General features: G+C 40.1%; 1 protein-coding gene across 3 annotated transcripts; it reads left to right on the forward strand.

The window, feature by feature from the left end:
- The first annotated feature begins 1425 nt into the window (after positions 1-1425).
- APELA (apelin receptor early endogenous ligand) lies at positions 1426-22188 on the forward strand. Of its 3 annotated transcripts, XM_008968212.6 has the most exons (4): positions 1427-1838; positions 3325-3414; positions 16330-16363; positions 17963-20088. In XM_008968212.6, exons 1-2 carry the CDS (start codon positions 1763-1765, stop codon positions 3411-3413), a joined length of 165 nt encoding a protein of 54 aa, XP_008966460.1. In that variant the 5' UTR covers positions 1427-1762; the 3' UTR covers position 3414; positions 16330-16363; positions 17963-20088. The 3 variants fall into 3 exon arrangements, with proteins under 3 accessions (XP_008966465.1, XP_008966460.1, XP_008966455.1); XM_008968217.6 differs by lacking the exons at positions 16330-16363; positions 17963-20088 and adding an exon at positions 21277-22188 and having other exon boundaries at positions 1426-1838; XM_008968207.5 differs by lacking the exon at positions 16330-16363 and having other exon boundaries at positions 1428-1838.
- Positions 22189-27015: the final 4827 nt, after the last annotated feature.

The following is a 27015-nucleotide window of genomic DNA, read 5'->3' on the forward strand; positions in this document are numbered from 1 at the left end:
AAATTTTAGTCAATATTTGCTCTCTGTGGTAGGTCTCTATCTTATCTATAAAGACTCACTACTAAACCTTTGAATAGACTTAAAACTTGGCCTGAAAATATAGTGCCAAAATCTATATTGATCTCTTATTGATTTAACATTCAACTTTGTTAGCATGCTGTTTTCCTGAGTGCTGTACTAAGAAGACTGGGGCGGGAAATGGGGAGGGATTTAAAAATCTGAATAAACTCTTTGCCATTCTTAAGTCACTTGTATATCATGAGTTCAAACTCTATTGTATTCCATTGATTTTATGAAGCGATGTACAGCATGGTAAAGTAGGACCCTTTAACACTATGCTTGCAGTCCCCAAACAGGTCAATATATTCTCAAGACTTCAATAAAGTGAATTTAAGAATTTTTGTATGCCATCGCCTATTATAAACTCCATGCCTAACTAGACAGGCAGGGAAATTTACAGATTGACTTATAAAATCAAGACAAATTGTGCATTAAATTCAAACCTCAGGAAGCCCCAAGGTTATGTACCAACTACCTGAGTCTAAAGAAGCCAAATACAACAAAATTCCTAATGGTTCAAAACAAATTACACATGCTTTAGAGCTAGTACTTTGGCTGTACTTGTGTTTCAAGGCATACCTATACTATTCTTTTGGCATTTTGCATTTTACCTAAAATATGTTCGATATGGCTGTTATAAATGGAATTTATTATACTTACATAATAAGTATAGTCATTTCCATTTATAACAGCTATATCTGATATATAAGGGAGCACTTGAAACAAAAAGAGATCTTGGTGCCTGTGTGTAAAAGACAAGGCTAGACTGTTTTTGTGTTTTCTGAATTCACTGGGAGATGAACTAAGACTTGTTTTCTCTATCTCCAATTTCTGTGACTGTGGTATGTTAGCCTGGTATTCCACCACATATAAATTTTTAACCGAACACAGATTTCATGAGTTTGTGGCTTGCCTGAACTTCCTTTTTTAAAATCCTGGACATTTGCAGATGAAAATAATCTCTGTTACTTTTAAAACTGCACTTTACAAAATATTAATATAAATGTATATGTTTTGCAGATTTATTTCAAAACATTCTAAATTCCAAAAATCTTTACTGTTACAAACCCAATGAATTAGGCAATTTGGAGAGTTCGTGTAAACAGGCACTACTTTGCAGTAAGTTTGGTAAAGATAAAGCATTTCAGCACATGTTCTGCCACAAAGCATTTGGGACTCTTATGTTAGAGCTTCAGAATTCCTTCTGAAAAAGACAAAAGAGAGACTTCCTGTCATTTCCACTGGTTTCTGCATGTGGGACCAATATGGGCAAAGTTTAAACAGATGCAAATGGTAAGGGGAGGAGGCAGTGTCACGTCTTGTTTTACGTATTTCTTCATATCCAGATTGAATTTAAGTCATTCTCTTCTTGGAGCTTTCGGAGTACACTTCCACTAAAGTTATAGCATGCTTGAATGGTTTATTTCACCAATATTTGCTTATGGAAATAAAGGGGAGTGGCCGAGGAGAAAGGAGAAGAGGAGTGGAGGAGGGGTTTGAGGCTGAGGGAGGCTCTGACCACAGCACAGAGCACCGGCAACTTTGTCTAATGTGATCATTAACCTTCCTGCAAAACACAGCTGGCAGTTCTCTGAGGTTTGTCATTAGAATGTGAAGACAGCCACACAGATATTGCACAGACTATTTACAGATCGTTTGGTTTGCATTGAGAGTCATTGCTCTACTTTTGTGCGGTAGGAAAATGAGATTTCAGCAATTCCTTTTTGCATTTTTTATTTTTATTATGAGTCTTCTCCTTATCAGCGGACAGAGACCAGGTAGGCCTTTGATACATTTGTACAAGTAACTTGTTTTGCTTGTTTGCATCCCTGGGTCTCTGAGCATGATTGTGTTTATCTGAAAACCACTTAGGTGTGCTTGCAGTTAGTAGTATTGGGGATAAATGTGTAGGATTTTGAAAGTATGCTATCTATCCTGTTGGGTCTATTATTTCAATATTTTAAAAACATCTGGACTTTGAAATGATAAGTATTTTACCACTATTTTTCCTAAATGCAAAGAAAATAGATCTCTAAGCTATTGCAGATTATATTGTCTTTACAAGTAAAATGAAACAGAAGTGTTCGTCTATTCATTATAAAGGTAAATAAATGTATAGATTTTTAGGTAAAATGCAAACTCCAAAGCAGTTTATTTAAAAAGTATGTTGCTGCCCAGAGTAGGGGCTGAATTAACATACAAAAAGCATAATGCAACAAAATGCAGATTAAATCTTAAAACAGGTCAATAGCTGTCATTTCTAATTATGTAACTAGGCATGTCACTTAAAACAAATAAGTGCAGTTTTTATTATTATGCTTATACAGCTAAAAAGCATCAAAAATATGTATGGTAAAGATACATAATATTAATTTACTTGACATGTTTTCAAAGATGATATCAAGTATATTGTACTTAACCAACAGAAATTTAGTACACAAAAGTATTCTAATGTACTTTTACTTCAAAACCAAACAGCTAAGATTTCAAAGAACCAGTAAGTTTGAAAAAAAAAAAAGAAAAGAGAGAAAGAAAGAAAGAAACAGAAAAAAGAAAGAAAGAAAAAAATTAGAAAGTTAAAGTTTTCTGAACCACAAACCCAACTTTAAATAAAAAGGTGGTAATATTTACATCCAAATATGTTAAATTATTCACTTGATAATATACTTCTTCAGTTAGAACAGAAAATGATGCATCACTTGTTAAAAATTCAGACTTTGCTTTTTAGTGAATTAGAAGTTTGATCACTGTGAGTTTATTTCAAATGATGTCCCCTGGTCTGTGCTTTTACATAAATAAGAAAAAAGTTCCAATTCAGCAACTCTGAGAAAGCAGCTTGATCCCTTCTCATTGTTTACAGCAGTCACTATTCAAACCATTTATACTTTTCGGAAATACAGAGTAGCTTTGACAATGTTCTTACAAAATATTTGTGATTAATTTACTACATAAAATAAAACGTCTAGGAGCATTTAGGAAAAAATCATTCAAAAGGAGGAGGATATTACTGTTAAAATGTTGCTATATTGCTTAACGATGGAGATAAAAAAATAGGAGTAAAAGAAGATCTTGCTATTAACATTAACTGTTAGGAACACCCCTTGTGTATATGCATCACATTGGTTTTTAATTTTATAATCACATTTGAACAAATGGCAAATAACCACAATCTAGTTTGGCTCCAAAATATGTTTGCATTGTCTAGATTAAACAACAATTAAGCCTCTGAAAAATGCTCCTAATACTTCTCTCTTTTTCCTTCAGTTAATTTGACCATGAGAAGAAAACTGCGCAAACACAATTGCCTTCAGAGGAGATGTATGCCTCTCCATTCACGAGTACCCTTCCCCTGAGGTATTTCTGACAGAAAATAGTTTCGCTACATTTAGGCAGTGTTCCAAATTAGATATACCAGAGAATGTTTCTTCACAGTTTGTAATATGTGATAATGGCTTATGGCAATGTCAAGACTTAAGAGATGCATACCAATAAATGAAAGAGTTAAATGAATGACATGACTTTTGAGAATTGCTTTAATAGTTAAGGAAGAAAATTAGACAGATGAGGACAATGTAGGAAAATCTTGATAACTGTTGAATCTGAGTAACAGCTATATGGGGGCTAATATTATTGCGGATGTTATGCAGAACGAGCTGATTCCCCTATTAAGACCAGTGTGTATGAAAGCATTTGGATGTATTCACCCAACAGCCCCATACCAGCAATGAACTACCATCAATACTTCGGGGTTTCTTTTCCTCTCCTCCTCTCCTCCTCTCTCCTCTTACCTCTCCCCTCTCCCCCAGGGTCTTGCTCTGTCACCCAGGCTGGAGTGTAATGATGTGATCCCAGCTCATTGCAGCCTCAACCTCCCGGGCTCAAGTGATCCTCCCACCTCAGCCCCCCAAGTAGCTGGGACTACAGGCATGCGCCACCACTCCTGGGTAATTTTTGTATTTTTTGTAGAGATGAGGGTTCCCCATTTTGCGCAGGCTGGTCTCGAACTCCTAGCCTCAAGTGATCCACCCGCTTTGGCCTTCCAAAGTGCTGAAATTTCAGATGTAAGCCACCACACTTCATATTCCTATTCAACTATTATTTGCCCTCAGGGTTTATTTATTTTTTTCTGAAAATATTTCTTTTAATAGATAAAGTAAAGTTAACACTAATAAAATGGCAGCTTTCCAGCCTCACCAATAGTAGTGATCTTGATAGTCACATCTTAAGGATAAATTCTGGTAGAGTTTTGCTCCTCCCTTTTCTTGTTTTTACACTTGTTAAATAATGTTACACCACCACAATTACTGGTAATACTGCTTGAATCAGTTAACTTCAAACACTGTCCAAGTTTGTCACTTCATACTAAAAAATACACAGTTTGGCATTCCATTGTAAGTATTTCAAGCTCATTAATTCATTTAAGATATAGCTTCCTTAAAAAATGCCACAGAAATATCCCTCATCTGGTTAACATACACAGGCAATGGCAAAATTAGCTTATTCAGTTGGCCTGTAGAGTAGCTTTTACGGTTCCATTCATTCAGTGGAAAGAATAGTTGCTGTATCTATTGTTTAATGCATGCTTTCCAAACCCGGGGAAAGCCCTGTAGTAGAAAATTAAATGAAGGAGGAGCAATTTCATAATAAACATTTATCAAAAGGATTGAGACAAAAATGTCAAGTTCTCTATGTCTATATCTGTAACAAATTAATCTTTGTTATCAAAATATGAAAAATAGCTTTGGTGGAGGAATCCAGAAAGATACAGTAGGAGGTTTCTGAGAAGCCAATTAATGGTGATTGAAACATGCTTTAAAAAGATTTTCTGTGTTAAAATATCCTTTGGTGTGTGTTGATAATGCTTCCAGCAGAGCATTTCAGTGTCATGTATGAAATAATGGTAAAAATCTGTGCTTAAGAGGAATAGAGACACCCCAGATTTTTCCAGCACCCCTTCATAAATAACAAAGAGGAGAGGACACATTTCACAATAGCAAGAGAATTCCTGCATATACAAAGAAAGATACCTTGCAAAATATAAACACAAGTCTTTAGATAGCCACATATTATCCTCAAATCACATACCATAAAAACCAGTGTTACAAGTAAGCATGAATAGTGAAATTTGAATTTTTAAAGTTGAGGGAAATTTTGACTTACAAATCAAGTTTGTAAACCAAAGGGAAATTTAATTAAAGCTATGCAAACTACTTAATAATAGCAACTCTTTACAAAAGTTGGCTGAGAGCTTATAAAACTGCTTGGGTGACAGCATCCATTTTCTCAGTTTTAGACTCGTTCTACATTTCAGCTACAGTTCTTTGAAGAATGTTTAAAAGTCACCTGTTGGAATCTACTGTAAGAGTTAATGTAAGATAAACATTAGAAAATTTTTCAAGACCTTGCTCAACCAGCACTATAATAACAAGTGCTACCTTCAGATCTGATAACATAATTCTCACTGTCCTAAATACTTTCCCATTTTTTATATGTTTTGCAACAAAGGCACTTTGATAACTGGGTAAATGTACTGTAAACCTACGTAGTGGACTCTAAGGCAAAACACCCCTTTCACTTCTTCCCCTCTAATTTTTTGGATGCTTTAGATAAAATCACATGTGGTTATTTGATCAGTTAGGATCAAGTAAGACTTTGTAAAAGGATAGGTAAGGTAAACAATTGACTTTGAAAGTTTTCCAGATTAACCCTTTATTAGAGTGTTCAGACCTTTAGCTCTTTTAATAGGAATGTCATATTATCTTTACTCTGTCAATTTTTCCAGCTCCTAGGGTCATCCTCAATGATCCCAGCCTATGCAACTGAATTAATTACACAGAAAAATCTAAGCTGTATGCCGTTCATTTCCTTGATTTTTTTTCTCAGAAGTATTTTGGCATCACCTTCAGTCCTAAGTGATTTAGAGTGAAGGAGAGCAAGAGAAGGGGCGTCAGGAAATGCAAGTCTACAGGTTAATGTGAGGGCCCTAGAGTGGAAAATGAGGTCGCGACTTAAGGCTGGAATGACTTCTCCCTTCCAACAGTAAAATCTCAGCACATCAATGTTTTTATTTATAAGTATGTACTCTAAGGCCAGGTCCAGTGGCTCATGCCTATAATCCCAGCACTTTGGGAGGCAGAGGTAGGTGGATTGCTTGAGTGCAGGAGTTCAAGACCAGCCTGGACAACATGATTTAACCTTATCTCTACCAAAAAAAAAAAAAAAAGCCAGGCATGGTGGCGTGTGCCTCTAGTCCTAGCTATTTGGGGGGCTGAGGCCTCCAGGGAGGATCATTTGAGCCCAGGAGTTTGAGGCTGCAGTGAGCTATGATTATGCACTCCAGCCTAGACTCTGTCTCTAAAACATTACTTACTTAATATGTACTCTAGATAACTACATACTCCGTCAATACATACTCTACTAGCTTTTTTTTAAATTTTATTTTTATTTTTTGAGACGGAGTTTTCACTCTTGTTGCCCAGGCTGGAGTGCAATGGTGCCATCTCGGCTCACCGGAGCCTCCACCTTCCAGGTTCTAGCGATTCTCCTGCCTCAGCCTCCCGAGTAGCTGGGATTACAGGCATGCACCACCATACTCGGCTAATTTTGTATTTTTAGTAGAGACAGGGTTTCTCCATGTTGGTCAGGTTGGTCTCGAACTCCCGACCTCAGGTGATCTGCCCCCCTCAGACTCCCAAAGTGCTGGGATTACAGGCATGAGCCACTGCGCCTGGTCTAGCTAGCTTTTTAATAACAATTGTAATACATCTTCATGGTGTAGAATATATTTCTAACAGTATGGAAGAATGTAAAGTCAAAAGTACAAGTTCCCCATCCTACCCTATATTGCCCATATTCATGTTCTAGAGGTAATGACTATGAATATATTTTTGGAAAAAGTGTCTTTTAATACATTATTATTATTATTATTAATTTTATTATTATTATACTTTAAGTTTTAGGGTACATGTGCGCAACGTGCAGGTTTATTACATATGTATACATGTGCTATGTTAGTGTGCTGCACCCATTAACTCATCATTTAGCATTAGGTATATCTCCTAATGCTATCCCTCCCCCCTCCCCCCACCCCACAACAGTCCCTGGTGTGTGATGTTCCCCTTCCTGTGTCCATGTGTTCTCATTGTTCAATTCCCACCTGTGAGTGAGAACATGCGGTGTTTGGTTTTTTGTCCTTGCGATAGTTTGCTGAGAATGATGGTTTCCAGCTTCATCCATGTCCCTACAAAGGACATGAACTCATCATTTTTTATGGCTGCATGGTATTCCATGGTGTTAATACATTATTTTTAATTGAGTCCAACTGATACTCTCTTGTCACCCTCACTTGGTATTCAAGCTTTCTTCTAGTTTCCTATTTTCTGTCTTATTCTTACCCCCTTGCAGTCATGGGCATCTGACCCCCTTAACCAAACCTGCCCTGCTTCCCAACTCTTCCTGCAATTGTCCTAGCATCTTCATCCTTCTCACTCCATTCTCTCCACCTCTTGGGTTTAAGTGAAACCCAATTCTGCTTTCAGCATAGAATCTCTACTTTCGTGGAGCACTTCATCTCCAACTTTAGCTGGGCTCTCTGGGAAGAACGCTTCTGCACTTCATATTCCTATTCAACTATTATTTCAAACTAATAACCTCTAGTTTCTTTACACTTCTTAATCTCCTCTTCCAACTCACAGCAGAAGATAACTCCTCTTACTTCAGGTGAAATAGGAGGTCATTAAGCCTCAAAATCCAAACTCGCCTTCAAACTACAGACATCTACATCTACAATGCTTCTTTTATGTTCCCTTTCTAGTCTTTCTTTTTTTTTTTTTTTTTTTTTTTGAGACAGGATCTCATTCTGTCACCCAGGCTGGGTGCCATGGCGTGATCATAGTTCACTGTATCCTCAAAGTCTCAGGCTCAAGTTATCCTCCTGCCTCAGTCTTCCAAGTATCTGACAGTACCGGTGTGTGCCACCATGCTTGGCTAATTTTAAGATTTTTTGTAGAGACGGGGTCTAACTTTGTTTCCAGGCTGGTCTTGACCTTCTGGGCTCAAGCAATCCTCTTACCTTGGCCTCCGAAAGTGCTGGGATTACAGGCATGAGCCACTGTGTGTGGCCCCTAGTCTTTCAATAAAAAATACCTCTCAAGTATGGGTAATCTCCCTACACCTCAAGGACCTTGATCTAGCAATTATACTCTCTTGCTCCCCCAGAATGCTCAATATGTCAACACTGATCTATTTTGTCTTAAAAAAAAAAAAAAAAAAAGACAGAAAGATGAAAGAGACAAAGACAGAAAGAAAGAGGAAGAGAAGAAATAAAAAGAAGAGAGAAAGAAGACAGAAAGAGAGGAAGAGAAGAAAGAGAAGGGAAGAAAAAAGGAAAGAAAGAAACAGGGAAAGAAGGAGAGAAAGAAAGAAGGAAAGAAAGAAAGAGAAAGAAAGAAAGAAAGAAAGAGAAGAGAAAGAAAGGAGAGAAGAAAGAAACAGAGAGAGGGAAAGAAGAAAGAAAAAGAGGAAGGAAGAGAAGGAAAGAGAATTCCACCATTGACTCCATAGTGCTCTCTAGCGACCAGCCCATGTTCTCTTCATCTCTTCAAAGCCACACTTTTTGAAAAGGCAGCTGTTTTCTTTCCTCCCAACTATTTTCAACACATTGTTCCCCTTTTCCTTCTGCGGAAGGTCCATTATGACTTCCTTCTTCTGAATCCAGTGAATGTGTTTCAGTCCTGATCTCAGTTATCCTGCTGTAGGTCAAATGGAGCACAAAATAATAACAATAATTTGACAAAAAACACCTTACAATATATACCTTTCCAGTTTCATCTGTTACCTTATTCTTTCCCCCTTGCCTGTCCCAGAGGAGATAAGAGTTAAGACTGTGTTTGGACCTACTAGATTCAAGCTCTGGCCACACAGCTCACTCTCTGGTGATCATTGTTGGTAAGTCATTTATTCTCTCTGAGCTTCCCTCCACTTCCAGATCTGTAAGATGGAACTTGTTATGGCCCTTATCCTATCATAACAATACTTGGCACACAGTAAGTGCTAAATAAATAGTAGTTAGACTTATTATTACTTTAAAATCAGTCCATTCTTCACCTCTTAACTGTTCTTCAAGCTATGCTTTTACCTCAAATATATATTTTTTCACTTCTTTTCTCAGTATCATTCATCCTTTAGGAAACCTTCTCTGATTTTAATACCCCTACTAGTTACAATAGATATGCCCACTTTTGCTCTCAGAGCACTAGTTACATACTTCTGTTAAAGTCCTTAACGCCTGGCATTAGAAAGTGTTAACTGACTATAGTCCTCCCCTCTTCCCTCTGCATGCTGTAAATTCCCTGAAGGCCGAGGGTAGGTTTTATTTATCTTTGTATCTTCAGCCAAAAAAAAGTGCCTAAGTGTTTTTGCTTGTTTGTTTGTTTTGTTTTGTTTTTGAGACGGAGTCTTGCTCTGTCGCCCAGGCTGGAGTGCAGTGGTGTGATCTCAGCTCACTGCAGCCTCCGCCTTTTGGGCTCAAGCAATTCTCCTGCCTCAGCCTCTCAAGTAGCTGGCATTACAGGTTTGTGCCACCACACTCAGCTAATTTGGGTATTTTTAGTAGAAACGGGGTTTCACCATGTTGGCCAGGTTGGTCTCGAACTCCTGACTTCAAGTGATCTGCCCGCCTCGGCCTCCCAAAGTGCTAGGGTTACAGGTGTGATCCATCGTGCCCAGCCTCATAATGTTGCTAAAAGAAGTAAAATAGGCTGGGCGTGGTGGCTCACACCTATAATCCCAGCACTTTGGGAGGTCAAGGTGGGCAGATCGCTTGAAGTCGGGAGTTTGAGACCAGCCTGACCAACACGGTGAAATGCCATCTTTAGTGAAAATACAAAAATTAGCCAGGTCTCATGGTGGGCACCTGTAATCCCAGCTGCTCAGGAAGCTGAGGCAGGAGAATCACTTGAACCCAGGAGGCGGAGGTTGCAGACAGCCAAGATCACGCCATTGCACTCCAGCCTGGGTGACAGAGCGAGACCGTGTCTCAAAAAAAAAAAGAAGATGAAATGAAATGAAGCTTTTATTCATTATCTTTTAATTTAAGATCATAAATTTAAGACTTGTTCTCACTAGACACACACACATTGTCAGATTTATTTTCTAATATTTCTAGGATGGAACTATGATTTTCTATCTCTGTGGTGGAGATATTTCCTCTTCTAGGAATTTCTTCTCTCATCAAGTCCAAACTCTCTCCCTCCTTGAGAATTCTCATAAATCCTATTTTCCTCATGACGACCACCCTAATTCAGTTAGTTTAAAATAATCTTCATCCTCCTAACAATCACAGCACTTTCAGTAGTAGGCTTTTAAAGCCATCTATCACATTCTACTTTGTTTCTTTAGATTTTTGTCAGTATTGAAATATGAGCTCCTTGAAGACAAGATTTAGCCCCTAAAGCTTAAGGTACAAATCTTTGCTTAATGTGAATGGCCCAAGAACTGCCTTAAATATGGGGCATTCCTGTGTGGGCTGAAATATCTGCAGGACATATTGCATAAAGCTAAATGAAATATAGAAAATTACTCTTTTCTAAATTAATCACAGCCCAGTGTCCAAAGGTCATGCTTGGAGGAAATCCCTAATGTCCCTAATTTACTGATGAGATAAAACTTTTCTGTAAAGATTATGATGCCAGCCAGCCACAGTGGCTCACACTTGTAAACCCAGAACTTTGGGAGCCTGAGGTGGGAGGATTTTTTAAGACCAGGAGTTTGAGATCAGCCTGGGCAACACAGCAAGACACTGTCTCTACAAAAAATACATTAGCTGGCATGATGGTGCATACCTGTAGTTCCAGCTACTCAGGAGGCTGAGGTGGGAGGATTGCTTGAGCCTAGGGGTTGAGGCTGTAGTGAGCTGTGATCATACCACTGCACTCCAGCCTGAGAGACAGAGTGAGACTCCGTCTAAAAAAAAAAAAAAGATTATGATGCCTTAATGATGAATATATTTACTTATACACTTATATATCAATACATAAATATAGTGATGTTTATATTATAAACATTTGTTACAATAATTGTATATTCCTCTGAACAAAGTATGTATACAATGTTCTAGAGTTTCAAAGTTTTCTTTTCTTTTCTTTTTTGAGACAGAGTTTCACTCTTGTTGCCTAGGCTGGAGTGTAGTGCAGTGGCACAATCTCAGCTCACTGCACCTTCCACCTCCCAGGTTCAAGCAGTTCTCCTGGCTCAGCCTCCCAAGTAGCTGGGATTACAGGCACCTGACACCACGCCTGGCTAATTTTTTTTGTATTTTTAGTAGAGACGGGGTTTCACCATGTTGGCTGGGCGGGTCTCAAACTCTTGACCTCAGGTGATCTTCCCACCTCAGCCTCATAAAGTGCTGGGATTACAGGCATGAGCCACTGCGCCCGGCCAGTTTTCTTCATTTTAAAAACTGATTTCTCCTTACAAAATGTGTAACAATTCTTTCCATAGATAGCTAAACTAGCTGCTCTCTACCATGTTGTTCAGGAATCTAAAATTTCTTTTTAGCATAAATCCCATCTAATCCATTCCCCCCCTTACCCACCCCCATCTTCCTCTTCCTTCTTGGTATTACGGAAGGCATGGCCAATCCTTCATATGTGCTGTGGGTCCCCTTCTCTCCCTAAGATTTCTTAGGAATTTCAAGCTGCACTTATACCTTTACCTCTCTGGATCATCATGTCAACTTGAAAGTTTAAATGGTGATAAGCCTATATCCTAAAACAAAAAAAACACACATATACACATCCACATACCCCTCAGTCAATGCTCTCATGATTTTTCTGTACTCATTGTCCCTGATTCATTATTTTGTATTCACATCTAAATCCACTTTAATCTGCTTACATCTCCATTAGAATTATCCTTATCTTACTAAATTTTTTTTTTTTTTTGAGATGGAGTTTCTCTCTTGTCACCCAGGCTGGATTGCAATGGTTCCATCTCAGCTCACTGCAACCTCTGCCTCCTGGGTTCAAGCGATTCTCCTGCCTCAGCCTCCTGAGTAGCTGGGATTACAGGCATGCGCCACCACGCCCAGCTAATTTTTGTATTTTTAGTAGAGACAGGGTTTCACCATGTTGGCCAGGCTGGTCTCGAACTCCTGACCTCAGGTGATCCATCTGCCTCGGCCTCCCAAAGTACTGGGATTACAGGCTTGAGCCACCGTGCCCAGTCTGATCTTTCTAAATTAATTGACAAATTTTAGTCTTCTTCCTGATTTCACAGCAGAATTTAGCAGCTGGCTACTTGGCCTGCAAAAGTCCCTTCCCTTCAATTCCAGGGCACCATACTTATTTCCACTAAGTTCTCAGCCAACCCTCTGCCTCCTAAACAGGCTGTTGTACCCTGCAAGGTATAATAAAATGTATCTCTACTCTCTCCTGCTCTGTTTTATCCATTCCTTTAGCTTACCTCTTTACACTTAATTATCATACTCCTGAGGAAAAAAAGAAAAAAAGAAGATAACCACTCAAATGAATCAAGCCAGGGCTATTTATTCAGAGTTTACATAGCAAGGGAGTCAGCCAGCATCTCTTGAGTTTGGCAGAGGACCAAGACAGGCAGAGAATCAGGAAAGCTTCACTGTGAGAAACAGAGAAGGCTTTAGGTATGATGTGACTGGAGATTGTTGGCATGGGAAAGCTGAAGGCAGGCTATCTAGAAGAATGATATCCTATTTAATTTGGGGAGTATATGTGGTTTCCTTCAGTTAGTCCTAAGCTAGAATCAGGGGAGGAGGGATAAAAAGGAAACTGGTAGTTCTTAACCATCTGGGACCAGCTGCTGCAGAGGTTGTGATTTGGCTTCCTGGGCTGGTTGCTGCAGTTTGTGGGTCAAAGCATTAATATAGGATCTGGCCATTGTACACTTGTACATATTCAGTCTCCCAGTTCCCAATTTGTCACCAGTTCACATTACACAAGCTCAACTACTGTTTACCTTGCAGCAACTTTCACACCTCCACTTTTGCTTCTCTTTTATCCATTCTTCGTATTATGGCTTCTATACTGCTTAAGGTCCTTTAGTGATTTCTCATTACTCTTACAATTGAAATAAAATTCTGAATGCAAACCACAAAAGCGCTTCTCTGTGAGTTTGTCAAATATGTCATGTTCCTTACCACTTCAGGGCTTTTACACATTATTTCCTCTGCCTAGACATGCTTTTTTCCTACTCGTCACCTTTTTCCTACTCAATGAAAATTTTGATTAAATGTCACTTCACTTGAGAGTGTGTGTGTGTGTGTGTGTGTGTGTGTACCATATATAACTTCTTTTTTTTGAGACAGAGTTTTGCTCTTGTTGCCCAGGCTGGAGTGCAATGACGTGATCTCGCCTCACTGCTAGATCCGCCTCCCGGGTTCAAGCGATTCTCCTGCCTCAGCCCCCCAATAACTTCTTTTATTACACTGGCCAAAGTAACCTCGGTGAGGGTGGGGTGGGAGTGGGGATGAGGGTGGGGGATATGTGGGGGCTTGGAGTTCTTTAGGTATCACATTTCATTTATGTCAAAATTGTGCTGGAGTTTAGTTCAATTTTATACTTAGTCTTCACATTTTTTTCTAATAGCAACATTTTTATATATACGAAAATTATATGTGTATAAATATGACATATACACATTATTTAAACATATGAAATCCATTTACTGCTTTGTCTTTTACTTAGCATCTAAGTGACATTTAATCTAATTTACTTTAATATTGTATAAATATGACATATATACACATTATTTAAACACATATGAAATCCATTTACTACGTTTATCTTTTACTTAGATGTATTTATTTGTACATGTGAAAACGGTAAGTTATTTTTATTTTTATTTTACTTTAAGTTTCAGAATACATGTGTAGAACGCACAGGTTTGTTACATAGGTAAACGTGTGCCATGGTGGTTTGCTGCACCTATCAACCGTCACCTAGGCATTAAGAGACGGTCACTTTGAATGACACTGTAGTCCAGTCGGCCCTCCATATCTGTGGGTTTTTCATTAAATCAGCCAATGGCAGATTGAAAATATTCAGCAAAAAAAACAGAATGGCAGTATCTGTACTGAACATGTTCAAACTTTTTTCCTTGTCTTTATTCCCTAAACAATACAGTATAACAACTATTTACATACCATTTATATTGTATTAGGTATTATAAGTAATCTGCAAACAATTTAAAGTATACGGAAGGCTAAGTGTAATTTATATGCAAATACTACACCATTTTATATAAGGGACTTCAGCATCCATGGATTTTGGTATCCAAGGGAAATCCTAGAACCAGTTCCCAGGGATACTGAGGGATGATTGCATTTCACTGTATGGATAGCCTTAACTTATTTATCTTGACTTTATAGATCAATATTTATGTTTTGTAGTATTTATTTATGCTATTTTGAACAACGTTGCAGTGAATGGCATGCATACGTATTTGAACATATGTACACTTATTTTCTTGCAAAATACTCCTAGAAGTGGAATTATGAGGATATGCATGTTTAATTTTTTTCAGTTATCATTTATACACCAGACAATTCACCCATTTAAGGTGTACAATTTAATGGCTTTTACTATATTCCTAAGTTGTGCAACCATCACCATGATCAATTTCAGAACATTTTCATCATCCCATAAAGAAACCCCATTCTCATTAGCAGGCACTCCCCATTTCTCCCCAGCTGTTCAGTCCTAGACAGCCACTAACCTACTTTCTGTCTCTATAGATTTCCCTATTCTAGATATTCCATATAAATGAATTCTTGTGATATGTGGTCTTTGTAATTAGCTTTTTTCACTTAATGTTTTCAGGGCCCATCCCTGTAGTAGCATGTATCAGTACTCCACTCCAATTTATGACTGAATACAATTCCATGATATGGAAAAATCACATTTTGTTTGTCCAGTCACCTATTGATGAACATTTGGGTTATTCCGGCTGTTTGGCTAATATGAATCATTCTGCTGTGAACATTAGTGTATAAGTTTTTGTTGGAACATATGTTTTCAGTTCTCTGGGAATTAAAAGAGAGGAATTGTTGGGTCATATGGTTATGCTATGTGTAACTCATTGAGGAACTGCCAAACTGTTTTTCACAGTAGTGGCATCATTTCACATTCCCACCAGCAGTATACGTGGGTTTTAATTTCTCCACATACTTGCTAACACTTGTTGTTATAGCTGTCCTAGAGGGTGTGAAGTGACAACTTATTGTGGTTTTGATTTGCATTTCCATAATGACTAAAATGTTGACCATCTTTTCATGTGCTTATTGGATATTTGTGTCTCTTTGGAGAAATGGCTATTCAAATCCTTTGCCCATTTTTCAGTTGGATTATTTGTCTTTATATCGTTGAGCTGTAAGATATATATATATATGTGTGTGTATATATTCTGAATACAGGGCCCTTATCTGAAATATGATGTGCAAATATTTTCTTCCATTCTGTGGATGTCTTTTTTTGGTGTTGTCCTTGGAGCAAAAAAGTTTTTAATTTTATTGACATCAAATTAGTCTATGTTTTCTTTGGTAGCTTGTTCTTTAGATATTATGTATTTAAAAAATAATCGAAGGTCACAAAGATTTACATCTACTTTGTCAATTTCTGCAAACAGCCATCTGGTATTTGGATAGGGATAGTTTTAAATCTATAGATCAATGTAACAAGTATTGCCATTTTGACAAAATTAAGTCTTCCAATCCATGAAATGGAAGTGCTACTTTAGCTGTATTCCCTAAATATTCATTGTCATTCATCTCAAAATACTCTCTTATTTCCCTTCTGAGTCTTCTTTGAGTTACTGGTTGTTTAGGAGTGTGTTGTTAATTTCCATATATTTGAGAATTTCTCAAATTTCTTTTGTTATTCATTTCTAATTTGATTCCATTGTTGAATCATCTATTTTTCCTTTCAATTCTGCCAGATTTTGCTTCATGTATTTTAGGGCTCTAAGTATATATATCTTCATAATTGTTCTATCTTCCTCAATTGACCCTTTTAGCAGTATAAATGTCATTCTTTGTCTCTAGTAACAATTTTTGTCTTAATTTTTAAAACTATGACATTATTAGTATATTCACTTCAGGTCTCTTATACTTGCTGCTTGCATGATATCTCTTTTTCCATCCTTTGACTTTCAATCTATTTTTGGCTTTGAATCAGAAATATGCCTTTGCAAAGAACCTATGGTTAATCATGTTTTTTGTTTGTTTGTTTTTTTACCCAGTCTGACACAATCTGCCTTTTGAATGGATTATTTAGTAAGTCCATGTTTAATTTTATTATTTATATGGTTGAACTTACGCAATTTTATTTTTTCTTTTCTATATGTCCCATGTCTTTTTTTGTTCCTCTCTTCCTCTTCTACTGCTTTCTTTGCATTAAATGAATATTTTCTTGGGTTTGTTTTTTGGTCACCGAAAAAAATAATAATAAAAGGAAAGAAAAAATAAGAATATTGTGCAGTAAAACATTTTAATTTATTTAACAATTTTTTGGCCGGGCGTGGTGGCTCACACCTATAATCTCAGCACTTTGGGAGGCCGAGGCAGGCGGATCACTTGAGATCAGGAGTTCAAGACTAGCCTGGCCAACATGGCAAAACCCTGTCTCTACTAAAAATACAAAAAAATTAGCCGGGTGTCATGGCGCACGCCTGTAATCCCAGCTACTTGGGAGGCTGAGGCAGGAGAATCATTTGAACCCAGGAAGTGAAGGTTGTGGTGAGCCAAGATCGTGCCACTGTGCTTCAACCTGGGCGACAAACATGTATATATTGTAAGTTTGATAAGCAAAAAAAGTCCATCTCATTTTCATCTATTTTTTTAAAAACACACACATCTATATATATATATATATTTTTTTTTTTTTTTTTTTTGAGAGAGAGTCTTGCTCTGTCGCCCAGGCTGGAGTGCAGTAGCTTGATCTGGGGTCACTGCAACTTCTTTCTTCCAGGTTCAAGCAATTCTCGTGCCTCAGCGGGGAATATAGGCATGCACCACCATGCCCAGCTAAATTTTGTATTTTTGGTAGAGACAGGGTTTCACCATGTTGGCCAGGCTGGTCTCAAACTTCTGGGCTTAAGCAATCCACCTGCCTCGGCTTCCCAAAGTGTCAGGATTATAGGCGTGAGCCACCATGCCCAGCCACACATATATTTTTTCGAGATGAGCTCTTGCTATGTTTTCCAGGCTGGTTTTAAACTTCTGTGCTGAAGCCTTCCTCTCACCTCAGCCTCCCCAATAGGTGTGAGCCATCATGCCTGGCCCATTTCATTCTTATGTTCAAATTTAGGCAATCCGAGTTGAGAGAGATGATTCCAGAAGAGGTATCTCTATATTTGTATTGCTAAATTAGTCATAGTTAACACCCCACTATGACTGTGAGATGTGAAGTGAAAGTGAAATGTGAAGGAGGTGGAAGCTTCCAGAAATGAAGCAAGAAGCAGCCTTCATGTCTTCAGGAGGGGTCCCAAAAGAAACTACCTAGGGAAACATTGACACCAGTGGCGCACACCTGTAATCCTAGCTATTCAGGAGGCTGGGGCATGAGAATCACTTGAACTCAGAGGCAGAGGTTGCAGTGAGCTGAGACCGTGCCACTGCACTCCAGCCTGGGCAACAGAGTGAGACTCTGTCTCAAAAAGTAAATAAAATAAAAGTTTAAATTCAGCCTTTTAAAGACACATAGGTGCTGCATTTCTATTGGAAGGTAACAATATATAAAGTTGCTTTCAGCACTGAAAAACACTGATAAACTTCCATAACTCATTATTTAAAAAAAAATTAGGCATGTGTGTATTGGTGTGCTGGATAGTATTTCTTTGATGTATTTGTTTCTCCCTTGCCTCTCAAATATAGATCTCTCTAGCTAACTTTACTGGATCTATCAGAAGAAGAAGAGGAGTGAAGGAAAGACACCCAGCCACACAAAAGAACTTCATGATGCCAACAGCGTGATTGCTTAGAAGTTCCTACACAAAAAAAGGATCATTTGAAAGCACCTGGAATGGTTTATTAGCTTCACAGGATTTTATTCTTCTTGGCTTCTATTTGGAGGGAAAATAACATAAATTCAAAAGGATTCCAATCTGAAGCCCAAATCGTTTGCCTACATAACAAAAATATCTCATCTTTTCCTGTACATTATTATTCTTTTATGGGTTAAAAAAAAAAATACCTTTTAGTGTCTTAGAACTCTCTCATGGTAAAAAGTGCAAGAATTTAAAATGTTGCTTTCATATTCCTATAATTCTCCAAAAGTATTAAATTTGTATATGTTTGGGTGATTTTCTAAAAACTGCTCAACCTGAAATCAATTGCATTGACCATTTGGCTTCACACAATAGGGAGAAAATAATTGGTTCACTGATTATATAGAGAGAAAGACTAAGAAAAACTATTAATTGCTACCAATTTTATGATAAGCTTTAAGGTTTATGAAAGTATGTTTTTTTATTTAATGAGTAATGTCCATTTGAAGTTGAAAGAAAACATGAAATCCTAATTGTAGTTCATTTTATGTTCAAATGAAACCATTGTTTTTGTTTTTGTTTTGAAACAGAGTCTCACTCTGTTGCCCAAGGTGGAGTGAAGTGGCACGCTTTTGTCTCACTGCAAACTCCACCTCCCGAGTTCAAGTGATTCTCGTGCCTCAACCTCCCAATTATAGGCTGGGATTACAGGTGTGCACCACTACACCCAGCTAATTCTTTTATTTTTTGTAGAGATGAGGTTTTACCCTGTTGCCCAGGCTGGTCTTGAACTCAGGCTGGAACCATTCATTTTTCAACCTTTCTCATCATGTAATTATAGGAACCCAATGTTTGATTTCTTTTGAAGTTTTGTTATGTCCTTTATTATTTTGTATAGATAATTTCTTTAAAAGTCTTACTTAAAGTCAACATCTAAAATACAGTTATGCCAATGAAGTCCCACTCAGGGTGATATCTGTATCTAAAAGATGAATGCTCATCATCCTATTAGGCTTTGTCTTGGTGGTGTTCATCCTGAGATGCTGAGACATGGAAATAAAAAATCAGAAGGAATTTAGGGATATGATTACTCAAAAAAGAAACTGTCCTGTCTAAATTTGAATTGTGTTGATAACTAGCCGTTCCCCAGATGCTAAGATGTTCTTAATTTGTATTTATTGAAGGATTGTTAGCTTAGTGCCACAGAATTTTTCTTTATGTTAATTCCAGATAAGAAATTTACAAGTTTATATCTTTTTTTTTCTTTTTTTTAAGATGAGATCTGGCTCTATCACCCAGGCTAAAGTGCAGTGGCGTGATCTAGGCTCAACCTCCACCTCCCTGGCTCAAGCGATCCTTCCACCTCAGCCTCCCGAGTACCTGGGACTACAGGCACTCACGGCCACACCTGACTAATTTTTGTATTTTTTTGTAGAGATGGGGTATCGCCATGTTGCCCAGGTTGGTCTCAAACTCAGGCTGGTGAGCTGAAGTGATCCGCCTCCTTGGCCTCCCAAAATACTGGGATTACAGGCATGTGCCACCATGCTGGGCCACAAGTTCATATCTGGAGTAGAAGTTTTACTTTGTAAATATTATAAAGTAGAAGAAACCATAAACCATTAACCCTTATTTTGCTAAAATGAAAGGTTGGGGTTAATATAAATGTAATTTTAAATAGAATATCTGGCAACACTGTGGAGTTTGTCTTCCTTTCAAAACTTATTAAAAGTGTCTTTGCGGATGAATGGTACTTTCCACAATGCATTTGAATAGAAACATAACCTATTCTCAGTTATATTTATGTTTAAAACATGTACTTGTTTGTATATTTTGTACTGAAAAAAGAAAACACTTTATAGTCAAGATACATCTCATTCAATACAAGTCTAAACTCTTTCAAGTACAAATTCGCATATTCACAGAAAAAGTTACAAATCAGTTTTACTATTGTAAAGTAATGAAATGGTTATACATTTCTTAATTGTTCAATAAAACACTCAATGATTTGCATGTCTGGCTGTGCTTTGTATAAGAAATGTTCAGTGTTGAATATAGCATGATAGAAATGTTCCTGATACCTGTCTCTGTTTCCAGTGTTTGTTCCTATTAATTGAGGCATTTAAGACTGAACATCCTCGATACATCCCTTACCACTGCAGATCTTTTACATAATTCATGATGATCAGAGCAAGGGCAAAGCTTCTCTCAAAGTCTACCAAAACACAATAACCAGTGGCACATATGCTTGTTGACATACCAGAACAGGTCCTTGACATACAGCTATCTTTTATTCACTGGGAGGTAAATGAGACCAGAGGGGTGCCAAATCTGTGTTCTTTAAACTTAACAATTTTTATGGGTTGGTATTCTTTTAATTATCTTTCTTGGAGATAGAGTCTCACTCTGTTGCCCAGGCAGGAGTGCAGTGGCGTGCTTCCAGCTCACTGCAACCTCCATCTCCCAGGTTCAAGCGATTTTGGTGCTTCAGCCTCCCGAGCAGCTGGGATTACAGGCACCCACCACCATGTTCAGCTAATTTTTGTATTTTTATTAGAGACGGGGTTCACCACGTTGGCCAGGCTGGTCCCGAACTCCTGACCTCAAGTGATTCACCAGCCTCGGCCTCCCAAAATGCTGGGATTACAGGCGTGAGCCACTGCACCCAGCCTAATTATTTTTGTATTAAAAGTTCTTTGTGGCCGGGCGTGGTGGCTCACACCTGTAATCCCAGCACTTTGGGAGGCCGAGGATGGTGGATCACCTGAGGTCAGGAGTTCGAGACCAGCCTGACCAACATGGAGAAACCCCATCTCTACTAAAAATACAAAAATTAGCTGGGCATGGTGTCGGGTGCCTGTAATCCCAGCTACTCAGGAGACTGAGGCAGGAGAATTGCTTGAACCTGGGAGGAAGAGGTTGCAGTGAGTCAAGATCACGCCATTGCACTCCAGCCTGTGCAACAAGAGCAAAACTCTGCCTCAAAAAAAAAAAAGTTATTTGTAATTTCTAACATTTTCAGAACACAAAGGAAAAGACTTTTTACAGAGCTTGATCAAGATGGTTAAGGGGATCAGTAGTAATTGTGCCACCCCAATTTGGATCCCAGGGGTGAGTCAGTGAATAGACCAGATGGAGGGTGGTGGACCAAAGAAAATTGTAAAGGCTGATCCCTTCTTTCATGTTTTGCCCTTCTTACAGCTTCCTTTGAGGAATGAAAATCATTGTTTGCTGTACATTTGATCAGAAGAAAAAAGAAAAACTGAAATTAGTGAAGTCAGTGAAGTCTTCGGTCCCATCCTGAATCATTTTTACCCTCTGTTTAGGGACAGGTCTAGAACGAGTGAGCACAAAACTGAAGAGTGTGCCGAAAATCTCAGCAATCAAGATAACATTTGAACTCCATTTTTGAAAAAATAAAAACTAACACCCACGAAAAATACATGATGAATAAAACATCGAAATTTTAGATAAACACAGGATATCAGGAGTGAGTGTGGTGGCTCACTCACCCAAAGTGTAATCCCAGCACTTTGGGAATCTAAGACAGGAGGATTGCTTGAAGCAAAGAGTTACAGACCAGCCTCTGCAACATAGCAAGTCTTCGTCTCTAAAACAAAATAATTAGCCAGGCATGGTGGCACATGCCTGTAGTCTAAGCTACCAGGGAGGCTGAAGTAGGAGAATCACTTGAGCCTAGGAGTTGAAGGCTACAGTCAGTTATGATCACCACTGCATTCTAGCCTGGGCAACAGGAAGACCCTGTTGAAAGGAAGAGAGAGGACCAGGTGCGGTGGCTCACACCTGTAATCCCAGCACTTTGGGAGGCCGAGGCAGGTAGATCACTTGAGATCAGGCATTCGAGACCAGTCTGGCCAACATGGTGAAACTCCGTTTCTACTGAAAACACAAAAATTAGCCAGGCGTGATGGTGCGTGCCTGCAGTCCCAGCTACTCAGGAGGCTGAGGCAGGAGAATCTCTTGAACCCAGGAGGATGAGGTTGCAGTGAGCCAAGATTGCACTACTGCACTGTGGCCTGGGCAACAAAGCAAGACTCTGTCAAGAAAGAGAAAGAAAGAAAGAAAGAGAGAGAGAGAGAGAGAGAGAGAGAGGGAGGGAGGGAGGGAGGGAGAGAGAGAGAGAGAGAAAGAAAAGAAAGAAAGAAAAAGAAAGAAAGAAAGAGAAAGAAAGAAAGAAGGAAAGGAAGAGGGAAAGAAAAGAAAAATAGTTAAACCATGTTAGAGCCTTTGGCAAAAGGAAAAATCACTAATTTGAATCCCATCAGTAACAAGAGCCTTGTCTAGGCATATTGGGCCCGAGTTTCAGCCCTCTGTTTCCTCCCTTCATTCTCACTTCCCAAAATGACCTCACTCCCCAAACTCCATGTCTGTAAATGATTTTCCACTCTTGGCTTCCACTTGCCAAAGTGTTCATGGAAAGAAGACCAGATTCTAGCCCTGGCTTCTTTTATATCTAAACTCTCATTTCACTATAAATCATATTATTGGATTCCAAGGAGTAAGACAGGTCAAGTGAGGTTGATGATTTGAGGCTCTGGCCCCTGTCAACTGCTCTGCAGAAAAGTATTATTAATCCCATCTGGAAGTCGGCCATCTGATTGTACACTAGGAATTCACAAGGACTATCCACACCATCTCCTGATTACGAACACTTTTAGAATTACTACAACACTCCCTATTTTTGTAAGTGTTCTCTTAATACCTCATATCAGCTTGGTTTTGTGGCACTTGCCATGTAAGTAACTTTATACTAGTCTTCAGGCTGGGCACAGTGGCTCGTGCCTGTAATCCAGCACTTTGGGAGGCTGAGGCAGGAGGATCACTTGAGTCCAGGAGTTCAAGACCAGCTTGGGCAACATAGCAATACCTTATCTCTGTAGAAAAATAGAAAAAATTAGCCAGGTGTGGTGACACACACCCATGGTCCCAAGCTACTGGAGTTCGAGGCTGCAGTGAGCCATAATTGTGCCACTGCACTCCAGCCTGGGAGACAGAGCAACACCTTGTCTCAAACAAACAAACAAAAAGTCTTCAATAGGTGAGAGTAAAAGAATATTGTGGGTCATGCTGATGTGGGAGAGACTAAGCTCATAGGGGGACATGAGAGGTGGTGGTGCCATCTTGGGAGTGGCAAAGGCGAGGTCCCCATGTTGATGTAGTCCAGTGGGCCCTGGGCACAAGCACAGCTTTCTTTTGGGGATCTTGGGGCTCATAGCGAGTATAGAGGACTCTACATTCCGGGGTGGGTGAATGAATAATGTGCGTCTCGGCCACGGGACATCTCAGAAAGCCCTGGGCTGCGTTGTAAAGGGGCTTGTGGGGCAGGTCTGTATTGGCAGACGTTTTGGGAAGATTGGAAATTTTTATCTCTGGCCACTCTATTGGAAAAATGTTCCTCTTTCCACACCCCAGGAGTGGGTATAAGCCTTACTGAATCCAGTTCAGAGAGGCTTTATGGCCAGTAAGGAGTCCTAGAAGCTGCTGTTGGGCTTAGGGAGTGGAACTTAGGGTGAGTGAACTTCCTGGAATGAAAGAGGAGGACTGGTCAAGGCTGGGGATGGCACCCACCAGGAAAAGAAAAGCGGTAGTCCTCTTGCCCCAGGAGCCTTGGGTACCCATCTGCCTTCCTGACTAGCTGCATTCTTGCTCTGGAAGGGCCTGTAGACTTGATTTCCTTGGTTGGCTGCTCCGTCCACCAAAACTGTCCTTCTTTGGTGGTGTTAGATTGTAATTTTGGCAACGCCTCAAATTACAGTCACACCAAGCGGGGCCAGACAGCCTACACTTGGTTGTTGATGGGCATGTGTCTGAGGAGGCACACTTAGAGACAAGCCAGTGTGTTGCTCTGGTCACCTAACAGCTCTGCAGGCCTGGGGCTGTTCTTTCAGGATTGTTGAGAGTGGGCAGAATCTGATGCTACTGCTGCTGCCTGGGCCCTACATGGCCCTGGTGGCCAACTGAGCAGTTCTGGGCTCTGCTGCTGACTCTGTGGCTTTGGGCTGCTAACCTCATCAAGGCCCAGTTTTCTCCTCTTTAAACTGGGATATGAACAGTTTGTAAAGTGTGTAGAGGTCGAGTGCGATGGCTCAGTCCTATAATCCCAGCACTTTGGGAGGCCGAGGTGGGTGGATCACCTGAGGTCAGGAGTTTGAGACCAGCCTGGCCGACATGTAGTGAAATTCCATCTCTACAAAAAATACAAAATTAGCCGGGCATGGTTGCGCATGCCTGTAATCCCAGCTACTTGGGAGGCTGAGGCAGGAGAATCGCTTGAACCCAGGAGGCAGAGGTTGCAGTGAGCCAAGCTAACACCATTGCACTCCAGCCTGGGCAACAAGAGTGAAACTTCGTCTCCAAAAAAAAAAAAAAAAAGTGTGTAGAGCCCCACCAAGTGTTAGCACCCAATAGGTGTTTTCTAAGGTATAACTATAGTTATTATTACTTCTGCCATGTAGCTTTGGCTCCTCAGGAGTCTTCTAAAGTCCCTGCCCCTCATGTGACTTCTCTCACTGTGCCTCAGTGCAGCCCCTACCCCTGACCCCAGGGCAGCCCTTGCTCCCTCCTGGCTCCCAGGGCCATGAACAATCCCAGCCCCTGCTGAGCCTCTCTCCGCTCCATGCCTGGAGTCTTGAGGCAGTGGACAGGTAACTGGTGGGAAGACGTCTTGGCCAGGCTGTTTCCTTCTTAATCTCAGTGTCTTTAGGTACAGAGTTGGCAGCTTTAGATTCTGTGCTTCTAAGGAACGAGAGCAAGGGGAGGGTGTGGATAGTGAGGACCAAGAAGTTCCTAGAGGCAGCTCAGCAGGTGCCCCTCATCCCTCAGATGAGGCAGGTGAAGATGGAGTGGAGAGATTTGGGAACAGGAGGGGGGCCTCGTTCAAATGGTGATGTCCTCTGTGCATTTTCCTGAATCCAGGCTTCATCGGCAGAGACCGGCGAGTGGATGACCTGGCTTGTTAGGGATGCCACAGCTGATGCCCCAGCTCAGGATGTCCACCTGGGTTCAAACCTCAGCTCAAATCTTAGGCAAGGCACAGAGCCTCCATTTCAGTGTTCCCATCCATGAACAGGGTCAGACAGCATGGAACCCATGGGACATTAGGGAGCATTAATGAGCTGATGCGTGAAGAGTGCTCACACACTGCCTTGGCTCGGCAATGGATGGTGTCTGTCTCTGCTGTCGGAGATCACCTGAACCCAGTGTGAGTCCTTCCCCCCAGAGGGGGTCTCTGCACACCCTACAGTGCTATCCTCTTGATCGGTTGGCTGCAGGAGGTGACAGCAGGGCATGGTGTTATTTAGTGCAATGATACCTCCTGCAGTGGGAACAGGGTCAGGAGGGATTTTTGGGGAGCAGGGCCACTCACTGGCCTAGCCCGAGGTACCCACCTGCCCTGGAACTGTGGTCTCGTGGGGTCCAGGTGCTCGCCCTCTTAAGGGCCATGACAAGAAATGGGAATGTCAAGTGGTGGGGGAGTGAACTGGCCAGCTGCCCCTGCTTCTCTGCCCCAGACGGACCTCTTCCTATGTCCTTTCCACCCGCTTGCCTCCTCCTCCCAAATTCACCACAGGGTCCCTTTCCCAGCCTCACTGAGTGGGGTTAGGGACTCTGCCTGCTACTTTTTTGTCTTACTATTGATTAATAAATAGTACTTATCAATGACTGCTAATTGTTGTGTTTCTTTCTTTTTTTCTTTTTTTAGAGTTTCACTCTTCTTGCCCTAGCTGGAGTGCAATGATGCAATCTCGGCTCACTGCAACCTCCACCTCCCGGGTTCAAGCAATTCTCCTGCCTCAGCCTCCCAAGTAGCTGGGACTACAGGTGCGCGCCACCATGCCTGGCTAATGTTTTGTAGAAATGGGGTTTCACCATGTTAGCCAGGCTGGTCTCAAACTCCTGACCTCAGGTGATCCGCCCGCCTCGGCCTCCGAAAGTGCTAGGATTACAGGTGTGAGCCACCGTGCCCGGCCAATGTGTTTCTTATTTGTAGAGTGGTTCACAACTATTTTCATGTCCAGAAGGGAAGTGACATAACTTGGTGTTAGAAGTATGGGATCTGAGTCCATTGCCCAGGTTCAAATCCAGCTCCATTTCTCAGTTTTCCTATTTTTAATGTAACATTTCCTGGGAGGCTATGTTACTATGTCTATTTCGGCACTATTCTCTTCTCTTACAATGTGATGTAAACAAAGAGTTTGTATTGTTTGTTTTTTGTTTTTTTAATTTACTGACATACCACTTGGTGGCTAAAACATTTGTGTTTCATAACTCAAATAGTTATGCATACATAAATATGACTTGTATAAACTGAATAATAAATGTTATGAAGAGTTCAAATACTACAAGTAAATCAAAAGCAAAAATATTTCTAATTATTTAGCATTTGGTAAAATCTTTTAACAATATTAGCTTTGAAAAATGAAAAAAGTTCTAAACTTGTAACTTTTTAAAACTTTAATAAAACTTTTCTTCTTTTCTTGGGATGGAGTCTCTGTCATCCAGGCTGGAGTGCAGTGGCACACTGCAACCTCTGCCCCCGGGTTTGAGCCATTCTCCTGCCTCAGCCTCCCGAGTAGCTGGGACTACAGGCACGCACCACCAGGCCAAGCTAAGTTTTGTATTTTCAGTATAAACAAGGTTTCACTGGCCAGGCTGATCTCAAACTCCTGACCTCAGGTGATCCACCTGACTCGGCCTCCCAAAGTGCTGAGATTACAGGCATGAGCCACCGTGCCCAGCCAAAAACTTTTTTCTTTTTTATTTTCCCTACTGTAGCTACCTCTGAAGATTAACTTGCAATTTCACGGAAAATCAGGATGTTTTGTGTTAAGGCTGGGCACCGTGGTGCATGCCTGTAATTCCAGCACTGTGGGAGGCCAAGGTGGGTGGATCACTTGAACACAGGAGTTCGAGACCAGC

Source organism: Pan paniscus, chromosome 3 (assembly GCF_029289425.2).
Source record: "Pan paniscus chromosome 3, NHGRI_mPanPan1-v2.0_pri, whole genome shotgun sequence".
Lineage (NCBI taxonomy): Eukaryota > Metazoa > Chordata > Mammalia > Primates > Hominidae > Pan > Pan paniscus.